General features: G+C 37.9%; 1 protein-coding gene across 18 annotated transcripts in view; it reads left to right on the top strand.

The window, feature by feature from the left end:
• Positions 1-17,107, top strand: part of LOC131425894 (neurobeachin) — a 241,630-nt gene that overhangs the window by 128,937 nt on the left and 95,586 nt on the right. For all 18 annotated transcript variants that reach the window (XM_058588152.1, XM_058588154.1, XM_058588150.1 and 15 more), the window contains exons 2-4: positions 14,244-14,475; positions 14,538-14,734; positions 14,814-14,935. In XM_058588152.1, the coding sequence (XP_058444135.1) occupies positions 14,244-14,475; positions 14,538-14,734; positions 14,814-14,935 (551 nt within the window). The remainder of the gene's footprint in view (positions 1-14,243; positions 14,476-14,537; positions 14,735-14,813; positions 14,936-17,107) is intronic.

Here is a 17,107-nt window from a genome sequence, read left to right as displayed (position 1 = left end):
CCGATGGGACTTGTTTCAGCAGATAACAACGTCTTTATCGTTGACAGTTGTTACATTGATTCGTTCGTTTGCTGTCTGTATCTGATGTGTGTATGTGCGCTTTCATGTCCGGGAAACTCAATATCGAATCTGATCGATGTTCAGCACAGCTGTTGGGCGTGTGATGTATGAGAATAGTTCAATAGGAACGGGGATCGTTCAAAAACCACGAAGCATCATGAGGTAGGGGGGAAGGTGTTTCATTACAGTGCTTATGTAGTTTCGAATCATCTCTTCTTTGTTTTTCTTCACTGATTAGATCTGAAAAGCAGTTGATAATATAAGTCATTCCAGATTTCACGGTAGGAAGTTTTCTCACATAACCAATTACTACGATTCAACGGAAGGTTGAAATTTTTATCAACGTGGTTTATGAACGTCCTCAATCTTGCTCCGCGTGTTCATCATCACAACCACAATCAAAGCATCGAAATACCCATCCGGAAGACATGATAAAACAAAAACATCTTCTTAACACGTGTGCACCGCGCCGTAAGACTGCTATTACACCTTCCCCCTGTGGCCGATTTCGATGTTGTTTTTTTTGTTTTGTTTCGTTCCGTCTACAATATGCAAATTATTCCAATACAACCCGGTAAGTTAAAACACATTTCAACAGGGGGAAAATTCCCCCTTCGCAGTTCTGTCACTCACGAAGACAAACTTAAGCATTGTCATCCCGTGATTTAAACCCTCCCCTCTATTAGGGGAAGAAAAGAAGAAGCAAGAAAAAAAACACGTCAGTCAGTTTCTATTTCGGTGCCAGGCTTATGCTGATGCGACCTTTCCGCTTCCGGGGTAAACTTTGGGAAAACCACCGCCCTGCTTCCCGCTTGCCCCGCGACTTTCGGCGGCATCAGTTAGCAGTAGCAGCTTATTTGCCCGTTTGACGGCACCTGTCTGTCTTACTGTCGCCATGGCTTGGTCCGATGAAGGTGCTGCTGCTGCTGATTACGATGATGCTGATGATGGCGGCGATGATGAAGATGCTGATGAGAATGTTGGGTTTTCAACAATCACCCGGAGCGGTTGTGATGAATCTTGCTTGCTGCTGTTGTTAGGAACAAGATTGTCTGTTTTTGCTCTGTCGAATTTATAAAATGGTATAATGGTTCCGAGTGAGTCGGGGAAGCTTGTTGGTTTCGCGACCGGTAGGGAGGGGGACGGTGGAGCAGTAATCAAATTTACGTCGAGTGGCTCGGCGCTGTGCGAAGCTGTCGGCAGTAGTTTTCGGATGGGTTCCCCCGGTGGAAATGATTCTGGTTAGCTGGCTAACACTACAGTTAATTACCGCGCTGGTTTTACACCTAGTGCGGGTATGTTTGTGATCGTATGTTAGATACTCCACATCAAAGGGGGAAGGTGTAGTGGCCTCAACCTGGCAGGCTTTATTTGATTCGTTTCGAAACTGTGTACTCTTGCAACAGCACCACTTCATTCCGTTGCTTGAGTGCCCTGCTCCAACTAAACCGAACCGATCGGTTGCGATAGTTTTCGGGTCGAAGCGGGGGATCGGCTGCTGTCATCGGCAAAATGAAACATGGGTTCCATCTAACGGAGTAACTAAACTTGAAGGGTGGGTCGGTGCCAAATCAGCACTTCAACTCTGTTGCTACACATGCGATCTAGCACGAGCCACTTATCGGTTGGTTGGTTGTATTTCGGAACGAGTACCAACAAGTGGTGTTTCGGTTTTTGGTTAACATACACAGGAAAGAGTGTTTCAAATGCTGACCTTGTTTCGTTGGTCAGACTCGAGTCGGTTGAAGAGCACCATATGTTGAGTAGAAAACCCTTTTCTTTTGGTTGCATTTTGGTTTGATTTTCATTGTATAAGACATTAGATTGAATTCACTACTGAAAGGGGAAGGTGTAGCAGATATTTTTATTCTCGTTTAAATTTCATAAATTTAATCAATATTAATAATTTCACTATATTAAGCATATGTTTTCTCAAGTTTCGAATATTTGTACATAAACTATGAAAAAACAATGCTATGATATTTCAAGTTGAGAAAATTTCACAAATTCATATATCAAAAGTTTCATCAACTCAACAAATAAAAATTTGATAAATGTAACCTGTTTAAACATATCTGTTTCTACAAAATTTTAACATCACAAAAGCCTCAAAATCAAAATGATGTTTGTTTTGAACTGTTTCATAAATATAACACGTTTCGGTTGCATCAGAAATCCTACAAATTAATATATCTTGAAAGTTTTTTTTTTACTTTGAAAGATAAAAAATACGTTAAATTGTCTTAATCTTATGAATTACTAAAATTTCTAATGTAACTGAACTAAAACGTATTATATTTGAAAAATGAAGTTTTAAGTTTTTCAATTTCTCTAACATTTTTCATAAAATCTAATTCGTAAATAATTTTGATATTTTTGCACGAACACTCAGGTCTTTTTTTTTTGAGAGGGATGTGTACCACCTAAAAAAATCGCATAAAAACCCGCATAACTTTAAAAATTTTCATAAATAAAACGCATTACTTATACAATTCGCATTAAAAAAACCTCATAATTTGGAAAATTCGCAAGAAAGGCTCACATAGCTATCAAAGTTTGCATTTAAAAAACCGCAATACTTTGAAAATTCGCATACACTGAGGTCTCTTTTTACGTGGGGGATACGTACCTCGTAAAATGGAACCGCGTAACTTCTGAAATTCACGTGAAAAAACCGCAAAACTAAAATTTTTTTTATACCAATATCTTAGAAATGCATGAAACTTCCAGATCTAGCGTAATCTTAAGAAAAATTATTTTTTAATGAAAAAATTCGGGACTTTTGGGTTTTTCGAATTTGAAAAAAATGCCATGTCAAATGTATCAGAAATGCATGAAACGTTGAGATATGGTGCAAACTCAAAATTTTTTTTTGTAAAAAGAGACTTTGGGAATTAGATACCGCGTAACTTTGAGAATCCGCGTAGAAAAAAAACGGCGAGATGTGCTAATATCAAAAAAAAAAAAACTTGTGGAAAAGACGACTTCGGAAATCCGCAAAACTGAAGAAATTTTGTGTGAAATGCATGAAACGTCCAGATCTGGTGTAATCTAAAAAAATACTGAAAAACAGGAACAAGTACAAAGAATATTGGCATTCTGTCCTGTTCCTTGTAGACAAAGTGTAGAAACAGGTACAAAAGATACAGAATTATGCATAGAAAGCACAGAAACATACATAAAGAGAACTGGAACAAGTACAGAAATAACAGAAACAGGTACAGTAAATACAGAATCAAATGCAAGAAGTACAATCAAGTACAAGAATAGGCACAGTAACGAGTTAAGGAACAGGTACAGAAGAAACAGAAACAGAAATTAACACAGAAAGTATCAGATGCAGAAAGTACTGAAATAAGTACACAAAGGACAGAAACACATGTAGAAATAAAACGAACAAGTACAGAAAGCACATAAACAGTGACTGGAAGTACAGGAATAAATTCACAAATACAGAAAGTAAAGGCACAGGATCAAGTACAAGAATAGGCACAGAAAGCACAAGTTCTAAAAGTACAGGAACAAGTACAGAAAGCACAAACAGTCTCTTAAAGTACAGGAACAAATTCAGAAAGTACAAGAGCAAGTTGTGAAAGCACAGGTACCGGATCAAGAAACGGAAAGAACAAGAATAGATACAGAAAGTACAGGCACAAGTGTTGAAAATACAGGAACACAAAACAAGAATCTAAAGTGTAGGAACATATAAAGAAAGTACAGAAAATTCGGGACCAGGTACAGAGAGTACAGGATCAAATGCAGATATTACAAAAAAGGTATATAGAGTACTAGAACAGATACAGAAAGTTCTGGACAAATACAGAAAGTACAGGAATTAGTGCAGAACATACGTAGAAAGTACAGTAACAAGAACAGAAAGTATAGGAACATTTACAGAAAGTACAAGACAAATACAAAAAGTTCAGGATCAAGTACAGAAAATACAAGAAAAGTACAGAAAACTCAGAAACAGATACAGAGAGTAGAGGAACAAGTGCAGAATGTACACAAAGTACAGAGTACCGGAACAGATACATAAAGTACAGAAACAAGTACAGAGAGCATATGAACAAGAACAGACACGAAAAGTATAGGAACAAGTACAAAATGTACAGGTACAAGTACAACAAGAACACAAGGCACAGAAGTAGATACAGTGAGTACAAGGAATAAGTGCACAATGTACAAAACTGCTACATAGAGTGCCAGAATTGATACAAAAATACTGGAACATATACATAAAGTACAGGAACAAGAGAACAAACACAGAAAGTACAGAAACAAGTACAGGAACAGAAACAGAAAGTACAGCAACAAATACTGAAATAACAAGAACAATAATAGAAGGCATAGGAATAGATACAGAAAGTACAGCAACAAGTGCAGAAAGTACAAAACTGTTACATAGAGTGCCAGAACGGATGCAGCAAGTACAGGAATACATACAGAAAGTATAGAAACAAGTACAGAAAGTACAGGAACAGCTGCAGAAAGTACAGAATCAAATGCAATAAGTACAGGAACAAGAACAGAAGGCACAGGAATAGATACAGGAGTACAGGAACAAGTGCAGAAAGTACAAAACTGCTACATAAAGTACCAGAAGGGATAGAAGCATAGAAAGCACATCAACAATAACAGACAAAGAAAGTACAGGAACAAGTACAGAAAGTACAGCTACAAGTACAGAAAGTACAGGAACAGTTGCAAAAAGTGTAGGAACAAATACAAAATGTACAGGAACAAGAACAGAATGCACATAAACATAAACACACTAAGAAAATACAGGAACAGGCGCAAAAAGCACAGAAACGGGTACAAAAAGAGCAGGAACAAGAAAAGATGGCACATGAATAGATACAGGAGTACAGGATCAAGCACAGAGAGCACATAAACATAAACACACTAAGAAAGTACAGGAACAAGTACAGAAAGTACAGCTACAAGTACAGAAAGTACAGGAACAGCTGCAAAAAGTGTAGGAACAAATACAAAATGTACAGGAACAAGAACAGAATGCACATAAACATAAACACACTAAGAAAGTACAGGAACAGGCGCAAAAAGCACAGAAACGGGTACAAAAAGAGCAGGAACAAGAACAGATGGCACAGGAATAGATACAGGAGTACAGGAACAAGCACAGAAAGCACATAAACATAAACACACTAAGAAAGTTCAAGAACAAGTACAGGAAGTACAGGAACAGGTGCAAAAGGCACAGAAACGGGTACAAAAAAAGCAGGAACAAGAACAGATGGCACTGGAATAGATACAGAAAGTACAGGAACAAGTACAGAAAGTAAAATAACAGACACAGAAACAATAACAAAAAGTGAAAGAATAAGATCAGAAGGCACCGGAAAAGATGCAGAGAGCACATAATCAAATATAGAAAGTACAGGAACAAGTACAGAAAGTACAGGAACAAGTACAGAAAGTACAGGAACAAGTGCAGGAACAGGTGCAAAAAGCACAGAAACAGGTACAAAAAGAGCAGGAACAAGAACAGATGGCACAGGAATAGATACAGGAGTACAGGAACAAGCACAGAGAGCACATAAACATAAACACACTAAGAAAGTACAGGAACAAGTACAGAAAGTACTGGAACAGGTGCAAAAAGCACAGAAACGGGTACAAAAAGCGCAGGAACAAGAACAGATGGCACTGGAATAGATACAGGAGTACAGAAACAAGCACAGAGAGCACATAAACATAAACACACTAAGAAAGTACAGGAACAAGTACACGAAGTACAGGAACAGGTGCAAAAAGCACAGAAACGGGTACAAAAAGAGCAGGAACAAGAACAGATGGCACTGGAATAGATACAGGAGTACAGGAACAAGCACAGAGAGCACATAAACATAAACACACTAAGAAAGTACAGGAACAAGTACAGAAAGTACAGGAACAGGTGCAAAAAGCACAGAAACGGGTACAAAAAGAGCAGGAACAAGAACAGATGGCACAGGAATAGATACAGGAGTACAGGAACAAGCACAGAGAGCACATAAACATAAACACACTAAGAAAGTTCAAGAACAAGTACAGGAAGTACAGGAACAGGTGCAAAAGGCACAGAAACGGGTACAAAAAGAGCAGGAACAAGGACATGTGGCACTGGAATAGATACAGAAAGTACAGGAATAAGTACAGAAAGTAAAATAACAGACACAGAAACAATAACAAAAAGTGATAGAATAAGATCAGAAGGCACCGGAAAAGATGCAGAGAGCACATAATCAAATACAGAAAGTACAGAAGCTAGTAGAGAAAGTACAAGTATAGGGACAGAAAGTACAGGACAAACATATAAAATACAGAAAGTACAGAAAGTACAAGACAAGTATGGAAAGTTCAGGAACAAATATAGAGAGTGCAGGATCAAGTTCAGAAAGTACAGGCACAGGCACAGAAAGTACACGATCAAGTACAGAAAGTACAGCATCAATTACAGAAAGTACAGAATAGATACATAGAGTATAGGATCAAGTACAGAAAGTACAAAAAGGTGAATAGAGTACTGGAACAGAAACAGAATGTACAGGAACAAGTACAGAATGCACACAATTGAGAACAGTACAGGAACAAATACAGAAATTACAGGAGCAAAGGTAGAAAGTACGGGAACAAGTAAAGAAAAAAAAAGCTTAAAGTTAATGGCAATTGTTATGGAGGCAACAGTTTTATCTGTCAAATTCAAAGGTAAAGTAATGTTTTTAATCCATGCATTCCAATGTTATATCTTGATATGTCATTTAAATTTAAGCTTCTTCAACTTAAACTATCCGCTTGTCATTTGCTGTTAACTCAAGGGCAATCGTTAAGAATTCGTGGTGTTAATTTGAAATATCCAGATTTGTCACAGTTCACGGGTTGGCAAACTATCGGTTTTCTATATTTTTAGCGAAAATGGAAAAACAAAAATCGTATCATTACAATAGTTTTCGTACAGTAATTATGAAAATTGTTTGACGTTTTGTTTTATTTAATTCCAATCCGAGAATGATTTGCGCAGTGAAGTGTGCAGTGGTCCGCTAGTTTTGTATAAATTAATTTAAATTTAACATATTCGACAAGAGGTCGCCTGTAACCAGAAATCGGATGTTTCAAAATCTTTTACGAGGAAATATTCTCATGGCATATGTTTTACTGTTCGTTCTACTGGATACAGCACCCACACTCGAAATATACGGCAATGAACTCGTGCCAGGCGATTGCAAGAAAAACGAAAACGATTGAAAATAGAGAATTGATATTGTTGTGAGTTGTGGAGCGTATTTAAAAAAAAGTGAATTTTATCATGCAGTCAAATTACCAGGTGTTTTGTCTTTTTCATGTAGAAAGAGTATACAATCCATCTTAAAGTCTATTTTACGCGGAAACGTCGAGGGTTATTATGTTTTTTGAATATATGGGCATGTAGCCGAATTTCTAACAAACATTCCGTAAGAACATGTGTACGGCTATCAAGCTTCCTAGAGCCCTAAAAATGAATCCTTCAAAATACCTAACAAACTTGGCCGAATACCTAACGATCTTGATCGAAGACGTTTGGTTCAAAAAACGTTTTATACATTCTTAGAATGCATCAAATTTATTTTCAGATCCCTTGAATTACAATTCATGACCTCTCAATCGCTAAATCTTGTATTCGAAATGCCGAATCTTAATTTCGGTCGATCTTCAAACTCAAATGACTGAAATTTGGTCGTAATGTGACTTGGAATAACACCATTATAAAGAAATTATTAATATCTGTTGTCTAGCACCAGTCACCAGCTAGTGCTGCTACCCATCCTATTCATGAACTAAACAAAGTTCGTCCAAAAGTAATTACCGATCCCTTCCAGCTTTCCATCCATCTTTTCCACCACGGACACAAAAGCTCAGTTGGCCGGTGTTAATCCGGTCGCAGTAGCTGTTCAAATTTGATTATACCTGCCACTGTAAATAGCTTCTGCAACACAAGCAAAGACGAGAAACTTTTCTCCGCGGTACCACTTGTTCCTCCGTTCCCTCGTTCTGTAGATGGCACTTCAAAAAGTTGCTTTCACGACCACCGGCCTTTCATCGGAAACGTAGACCAGTAATTAACGACGATTAACAAATGATGGCGTACTGACTGACTGACTGACGACATTAACGAACGAAGCAAATGGTGGTGATGCTGCTACACCTTCCCCCCCACAAACTGCTACTGAGAGCTGGCAGTATTTGTGAAGTGGCGTTGCGTGACAAATGGCGTTCCGTGCTGTCCGTTGTAAGCAATTCGTTTTACCTTAGATCGTTAGACGAACCGCTGAATTGAATTGAGTGTTGAATTTGATTTAAACTGTAGTGATTAAAGGGGGGAAGGTTTCGTAGACTTGTGGCGAGTTGAAGAAAAAAATCTGTCGGTTTTGATGGCAGTGTACAAGTTGATGAGCAGAAAGGAAATTATGGAACAGATTGAAGGTGGAACACTGATGAGAGTTCTGTGCACAATCAAATATTACCCCACCGGTTGCCGGTGTCCGTCGGAAGGATCTACTGGAGGCTTTTAGATTATGGCACTCTTAACGGTTTTAATTGGAGCCTGCTTCTGTCAGTTTCTATGTAGGCCGGTGTACTTCGGGCAGCGGTCAAACGCGACAGAAGAGGTCATTACGGTGCTTTTTCAACATTTCGCTTTGGAGCGAAATCTTAGCTTAATGAGCAGGAGCGAGAGAGGAAAAAATCAGCTTCAGATCTTCTGATCTCGCATCTGAAACTTGGCTTGTGGAATAGATTTTTAGTTTGTTTTCCTGTGATTACGAGGTTGAAACACTAGCAAATAACTTTCATTTTGCAAGGTTCTAAGATGGCAAACTTGGCACGGTATTCTCAAAAGGTATTCTCTCAAATTTGCGAACTTGTGACTTTCTAATCCTGCCAAATGGACAATAATTGACAATATAAAGCCACGAAATAATAGTAATCAGTTTTTGAAATGTTTATGAATCATGTTTAGATAAAGAAATAGCCCCACTTCTAAGCCGGTATGAAACCTCGTTCAAAACGGAGGTTCCAGTGAAGCGTGCTTGGTTGGGAAACAGATCCAGTTTCGCTCAGCGCACTGTCGAACATCCGGTGAGAGCTAAGGTTCGGGAAACTGTTTTTGGCTGTAAAGTCATTCAAGGAATCTCGTAGATCCATTCGATTACACTTAGTGAAATGTGCACACGAAGTATAAAATTTGGAAACATATAATTATTTAGTATCATATTATTCAGAACAATACTTGAAGCTCACCTGCGGAAATTTCTGTTTAACTCTTGAATGCGCAGGGTTTTTTTTAGTTTCTTGTATCCATATAAATTTCCATCAAACGCTCAGAACAGAATTGGATTATTTTTGCAGTAGAGAAACTATCAAAATCTTATTAAAATGGCTTTTTACTTACTCCTAACTACATGAGTTAATAAATAAAAACAACATACCGGAAACGCTGTAAATTTCGTATATATAGTTTGCGACTTTTCCGCTATGTTGTTTTGCTTATTTATTTAGGAGTAAGGAAAAAGTCCAGATTTTAATAATATTTTTTCCAAATAATTTTTGTTTGCTAAATTGCGTAAAGAAATGAGAATTTATTCAATTAGTCAGAAATAAAAATTAGAATGATAAATAGTTTAGAAACCTATTTTAAATGACGTTATGATGTTTTTGTCATATAGCTCATGTTTTCATAAATATTACTAAGAGACTCTTCAAAAAACGTTTATTTGAATCTTGAATAAGAGCGAGAAAGTTTGTTTGACTTTACACTTGGATAACCTTTCCAATTTATAAAAAGGTTTGAATCAAGTTTATCGGAAATTCTTTATTTTCTTTTTACCCGTGCTTGCGGCTCAATGCATAGGGCCGCTGGTCTTACAAGCCAGTTGTCGTATGTTCGAGCCCCGACCTAGAAGGATACTTGGTGTCAGCAGGAACTAGCCATGCAATGATTTTTTTGTACGCTATGAATCAACTGCGAAGTCTGTCGAAACAGAAAGGTCAAATTCGCACAAAAGGAATGTGACGCCAAAACTGCTTTGGTTATATTTTTTGCATTTTCGCACTACATGACGTTATATTAATATTCAAACACATCTCACCCTGTTGTTCCGGAACCGAAAGTCGCATCCGAACAGTAGTCTTTAGCAGTTTATGCGACCATTTAACCATTCATTTGAGTTTAAATTTGTTAAAATCAGTCGACTCTGAGAAAATAAAGAGAGTGCCGTTTTTGAGTTTTTGACCACCATTTTCGGTACTTCCGAAACCGGGAACTGGGAACCTGCATAGCTGAAATGTTGATCCAAATTTAAAAGATTTTTTTCCCTATTTTTGCATTATCGCTTCGAACGACGGGTTGAAATTCTATACACAATTAAACATATATTTCCGGAATCGGATGTCTGATCCGGACAGAACTCTACATTTTTTCATGGGAACATAATTTCTTTCATTTGTATCTAAGTTTATGGAAATTGGTCCGTTTCAGCCGTTTCTGAGAACATGGAGTGATACTCGGTTCGGAGTACACGATCGGTTCTTCCGGAAACGGAAATTAAGATCCAGTATACCCACAATCAGTGTATTTGGTCATCAACTAACCAGTCCTGTTCAATTATAGAATTATACGGCTAGTTGAAGATTCCGTGTCATGAATAAAAACACAAAATTTTTCTACTTATCAGCCTGTAATTCCAGAAACTACTCAATTATTCGTGCCTTCAATTGTTTTTGTTCAATAAATAAAAGAAAATCTACTATTTCTCTAGCGTTTGATAGAAATGTGATGGACATCAGTATATTCTGAAAGAAACACGAATTTTGTACTAGCTTTGCTTTTGGATATACAAAAACATGTCTACTAATCGATTGCAATATATTAAAATCACCAAATTCAATTGAACATTGTTTTCATGAATAAAAAAAACCATAGAGTTTGCATGCAGAAAAAAAAATTAACCGCACTTTTGAGGACTAAAACACCATCAACAAGAAGCCTTGTCTGTGGCTTTTGATCGTTCCCATGATACTGCGATAAAACAATACGACCTTTAATACTAGTTTCCTAGCATTACAAATAGTCAAATTATTATTCAATAATAATTAAATAAACTGCAATTGTTCCGAATAGAACTGAAAGTCACGCATGTCGAAAACTAACCAACTGTGTACCGAAGTATAGAACATCAGTGCCGACAAAAAAAAACACCGTCTCTAGCACAGTGGCTTCGATCATTGCATTTCTGCACATAAATGGAGCGTCATATTTCACAGAAATTTGTATTCAAGTACATCTAAAATTATGTGGTATGAAAATTACACAGAATGAAATCGAGTGAATTAAAAAAAAAAAAAACAAAAGATAAATAGCAACAGCTCGACTTGAACCGAGAAACATTAGATCACAAAGGACATCCGTTAATCGACTGAGCCACAGAAGCACATATCTGCTTAATGAACAATGGATACGTATAAACGCACACAACGGCGCTTGGTAGCCGAATGCGAATTACACTATGAGCCTGTCAAATTCTGCACGAATAGATTTTTGGAAAATTAAATTGTTATGAATTGTACCATTTGTAGCATTATGTCACCTGCGAAATTCATAATATTTTTCTGCGTGTTTGTGAGTCTGTGTAACTTTTATGTGATCCGTAAAAGTGAGTTTTTTTGTCGTACGTCAAACTTAAGTATTTTTCTTGATCAGACTATGCAAATGCCAAGCCATTCAATTTGATAGCGTGATTACTGTTTGGCTTGAAAAAAGAAGGTCTGGGTTTTTGAGGAAAGATAATTGCATTTGGTGCAATTTGCCATTTTGAAAGATAATCTTTGAAAATGTTTCAAAATATTTAAACTTTTTTGGCAACTACAGATCATTCGAAGATTTCTACCTTTGACAAACAAATTTGTATTGTCACATAAAAGAGATTTTTGCCAACCAACGAGTAAACTTGGATGAACTTCAGGGGCGGGTAGGATCTAACACTATTGAAATATCATTTATTTTTTTTTTTGTATTTTCGTATAGTAGAACATTTCCAGAATATTCTGTGAAATTTTCAAGCCTACTGGAACGAGACTCTGGAAGTTATGGACCTTTATCTGTGGCTATCTCATTCTGCGAAGAAGCAAGAGCTCGGTGCACAGGCCCAAGATATCTACTTCGATTAATTTCAAAACCTGAAAAAACATTCATAAAATGTTTCATTATAATAAATTATAAAAGAAAAACGATGATTTTTTTAAAATGTTAGACCCTACGGGCACACTGGAGTAATTAATTGTTTCCATTGATTTTATAGACAAAAACCTTTAAACGCGTTTTTCTCGAAAGCAGGTTTAGAAAGTTCGTGTGCATCGTCATTCAAAAACTACTGCACAATTTTTTTTTTCAAATTTTGCACACACTTTGGGTAAACTGAGAAAACCATGTAAACCTAGGCAGATGTGAATAACTGGTGAATCATGTCCCATGGTGAGTTATAGTCGAAACCCGATATCTCGCCGAACAACCGTAATTAACCAGTTTCGATGAACAGCTTTAGTTTGTTGGTGATGTGTTGGTCCGTCGTTGTTCATTTCGGATTCATCAAACAAAATGGTATTCTAATATGTGCAGTGCCGTGCTGACTGTTTATAAAGGGTTTGGATACGATTGGTAGAAAACAAGACCCTGGATTTAAACTTAAATATTGGAAAAATCAGAGAATATTATTGATATATAGGAAGCTGAACAAAAAAATTGAAACTACAGTGAACAAAATCATTTGATAATATTTGAATTCATTTGATGTCAACGATGCTTCGAGGCGGGGCTGGTCGTTGAAACGAAGATTTTAGAGCACGATTTTCTTTGCACCAGAAATGGGTGATCGGGATTCGATTCGAGCTCTGCGACACCAACTCAAATCCGGGATCAAATTTTGTCTACAACCCTATCAAAAAAAGGCTTGCTGAAACGGTTTCGAGACAGTGTTTTTTTAGCTTATGTTAGAATACGACAAATACCGGATGGATTATTGCTATTTTTTACACCATACACTACTAGAGCATTTTTTGATAAATGGATGTCGAAAATAGAAGGCAATCCGCTTTTATAAAAAAATAATGAATCTTCAGTTATTAACTGTAAAGTTATTAATTGTTTTACTAGTAACCTAATCCTGCAATGCCGCAAGAGAATGACAGTAAAATAAAACGCTTTGCGTTTTAAAAAATTGTACTTATAACGCTCGAGTCCGTCTCAGCTCCAACAGTTGCTATATAGTGGGGGGAAGGTGTAGTGGTCACAAACGAACTTATGCAGAAACTTAGCACAGAAATTTGATCCTTTCCCAGGGTACCGGTTGTTATTGTTTTAATATCATCATCATCCCGATGCTACGCTGTGGCAGGCAGAATGCTTATAAACTTGCTGAAATGATGGGGTTTGACGATGGCAGACGATGGGGTGGTGAGTCGCCCGTAAATGTAGAGTACTACTCCCAGCAAACATTTGTTTTACAATGTATCATTCATTCATTTGTTTTGCATAAAGAGCTCCGCGACCACGACCTTTCCTAATGCTGACTCGCACACACACATACATGCACACAAAGTAAAGAAGTAAAGTAAAACAGCGACAGCAGCAGTATCGCAATGATATACTCTTTCAGATTACTTCGGTGAACTGAGGGTAAGAGGGAAAAATAATTTTCCTTCCTTCAAGATGTCGAAGAAGTGGAAGTTTAATTGCAGGAACGGCTCGAGAACTTTGAGAGCGAAGTCCTGACAGGACACTCTGTCTAGGAACAGTAAAGTCAAAGATAACATTTTAATGATTGGAAGGTGGGCTCCCAGAGGGGGAACTAAAAACTTACGAATGTACTTTCTCAATTATGACCTACCAATTCACTCGGTGCTCCCATTGTTTTGGATGGATCGTCTTGATTCATCCACTGGAAACGAAAACGTCGACTTATGATTCGGACTTCACCGACGATAATAATGACGGTAGCAATTCAAGTCGATGCACCATCAGCAAAACCGTCCCGGCAGTAGTAACTCGCCGGCATCCTTCCCGGACGGACGAAGATATTTCGTTTCATTCGCCTGTAACTAACTGATTGTTTGTCTTTTGTCTTGTTTGTTTCCCTTCCTTCCCCTCCCAGCTGGTCGGTGGCGAATTCGACATGGAACTGAACTTTGTCGTCCAGGACGCGCAGAACGTGAAACACATGCTCGAGCTGCTGGACCACTGTCCGGCCAATCTGCAGGCCGAGGTGTGGAGTGTGTTCATCGCCATCCTGAAGAAGAGCGTCCGAAATCTGCAAGCCTGCACCGAGATCGGACTGATCGAACACGTCCTGGCGAGGTTGGCTCGGGCTGAGCCCATCGTTGCCGGTGAGTACTGATTTTATTTTCCCCTTGAAAGATCTTAGAACTAACTGTTCTTCGTTCCACAGACCTTCTGATCGAAATGCTCGGTGTCCTGGCCAGTTACAGCATCACGGTGAAGGAACTGAAGCTACTGTTCGGAGCGATGAAGGCCCTGAACGGCAAATGGCCCCGCCATTCAGCCAAACTGCTCAATGTGCTCAAGCAGATGCCACATCGGAACGGGCCGGATGTGTTCTTCAGTTTCCCGGGCCGAAAGGGATCGGTAAGTTCACACACTGACACCCAAATCTTGGGCTTGGTTTTGTCATGATAATGTATAACTCTTTTTTTGTCCCCTCCAGGCAGTCGTGCTGCCCCCACTGGCAAAGTGGCCCTACGAAAGTGGTTTCACGTTCACCACCTGGTTCCGGCTGGATCCGATCAATTCGGTCAACATTGAACGGGAGAAGCCTTATCTGTACTGGTGAGTTGAACTGTACCGTTTTACACTTTTGCTTGAATTAAAATCCAATCGACAGATGCGGTTGATTTGTGACTGAGCTCAAGCTCAATTATTGTAACGTGATACCAAACATACTAACATTGAGCGTCCCGGAGTTTTATTATTGCATGACAGGAGAGCAAGTGCGAACTCAGCCTATTGCGAATGATTTTTCGTTATTTCCAATGTTGTAGCAAGATAGATATTCTGACGAAATTTTTCTGCCTTCCTTGGGCATTCGTTGAAGTATAATGTGTAATCTTTCTACGAACCAAATACCAAAAAACGTTTAATTCTAATTTTTTATATCATTTATTTACCCCGGCTTTAACCATTTTGGTCGTTCACCGGGTAGAAGTTATAAAATTTAACCGTTTTGGCTTACAGAGTTTTGTGTTTTATATGTTTGTTTTGTTTTTCGGTTCCGTAGTGGCAGCGGGAGTCATCCCAACGGGGTCCAGCCATCTTGCGGATGGCCCGCAGGTTTTCTATCTTGGTGTTTTTGGTGGGTTCGTTATGGTTGGCTCGCACACCTGGGTCCATCGGCTATTTAATTTTAAATTTACTTCATAAAAAGAGGTTTTTGCGTAATATAAAAATATGTGCTATGACAATATTCGTATCCTGTATTTTTCAAACTAGTTTGATAAACAGTTGCCGGAAAACGCAATTTGAGTTCGTTTCTAAATCCAAGATGGTGACTTCCGTTTTATTGATGTTCCTTAACAATCCTGACAATGGAATATTATGCATAATATGGTATGATATGATCAAATAATTAAAATATGCGTGTTTTCAACACAAACTGAGCCAACAGAACTGAAAAACATTGTATTCCGTTGCTAATTTATCAAAATATGCATGCCCACTATAAAAGTTTTCAGAAAAGATCTATAAACCAGAAGTCGTTATCTATGATTTTGAATCGACCACAAACATCGCATCTACGCATCAAGATCTACTAATCAAACCTTTTCCAAAAATTTTCATATTGTAAGGGTTTCCAAGGAATATAAATAGCCCGGAAATCGTCATCTTGGATTTAGGATTCATTTTACGAATCCCGGTTCGGAGTTAATTTCCACAGCTTTTCAATTCAGGAATTGGAAATCTGTTCCGAAATTCGGTTATAGAACTCAGTTCCAGAACTCATATTTACAGTTCAAATTAGGATTTAGAAAACAGTTCCAAAATTCAGTTGTCAGAATTTAAGTCCTGAATCCAAGCCTAGAATTCCGTCCAAGATTAAATTTTCCGAAGTCTGGTCTAGAATTCCATTCCAGATTCCGAAACGTGAATTCAGATTTAGAATTCAGTTCCAGAATCCAAGTACAGAATTCAGCTCCAGAACTTAGTTCCAGAATCCAGGCCTAGAATTCAGTTCATGTTTAGTTCCAGAACTCATATCTTGAATTCAAGTTCCAAAAATCAGTTCTAGAACTCAGTTCCAGAAATCAGTTCCAAAATACAGTTTTCTGAATCCAAGTCCAGAATCGTAGTTCACAGTTCAGCTCAAGAATTCAGTTCCAGAATTCGAGTTCAGAACTCAAATTTATAAATCTGTGCAAAATTTAGTTCTAGAATGTTCAATGTTCTAGGATGCAAGTGCAGAATTCAGCTTTAGAATCCAGCTCCAGAATCAAGGCTCAGAATTCAGTTCCAAAATTCAAGTCTTCAATCCATGTTCTGATTTCAGGCTCAGAATTCAGTTTTTTTATTGCATGCATTCATTCAGCGCATATCTAGAATTCAAGTTCAGAATCCAGTTCCAAAAAATCAGTTTAAAAACTTTGTTCTAAAATTCAGAATTCACGTTCAGAATTGAAGTTCATGATTCAGTTCAAGAATTTATTTCCTGAATCCAGTTCCAGAATCTTAGTCCATCATCCATGTGCCTGAATCTAACTCCAGAGTATCTATAATTCAAGTTCAGATTCAGAATTCAGTTCCAAATTCAGTTCTAGAACTACAAGGTACAGGTATAAAATACTGTTCAAGAAGAGGTCAAGAGTTCAGATTTAGAACTCAGTTCCAGAGTCCAGGTGCAGAACTCCGGTCTAGAATCCAATTGCAGAATTCAACTTTAGAATTTAGTTCCTGAATCCAGGCCTAGATTCAGTTCCAAAGTCTAAGTCCTTAATTAATGTCCAGAGT

The sequence above is a fragment of the Malaya genurostris genome, chromosome 1 (assembly GCF_030247185.1).
Source record: "Malaya genurostris strain Urasoe2022 chromosome 1, Malgen_1.1, whole genome shotgun sequence".
Lineage (NCBI taxonomy): Eukaryota > Metazoa > Arthropoda > Insecta > Diptera > Culicidae > Malaya > Malaya genurostris.
The sequence above is the reverse complement of the archived record's forward strand: the minus strand, read 5'-3'. Positions and strand labels throughout refer to the sequence as shown.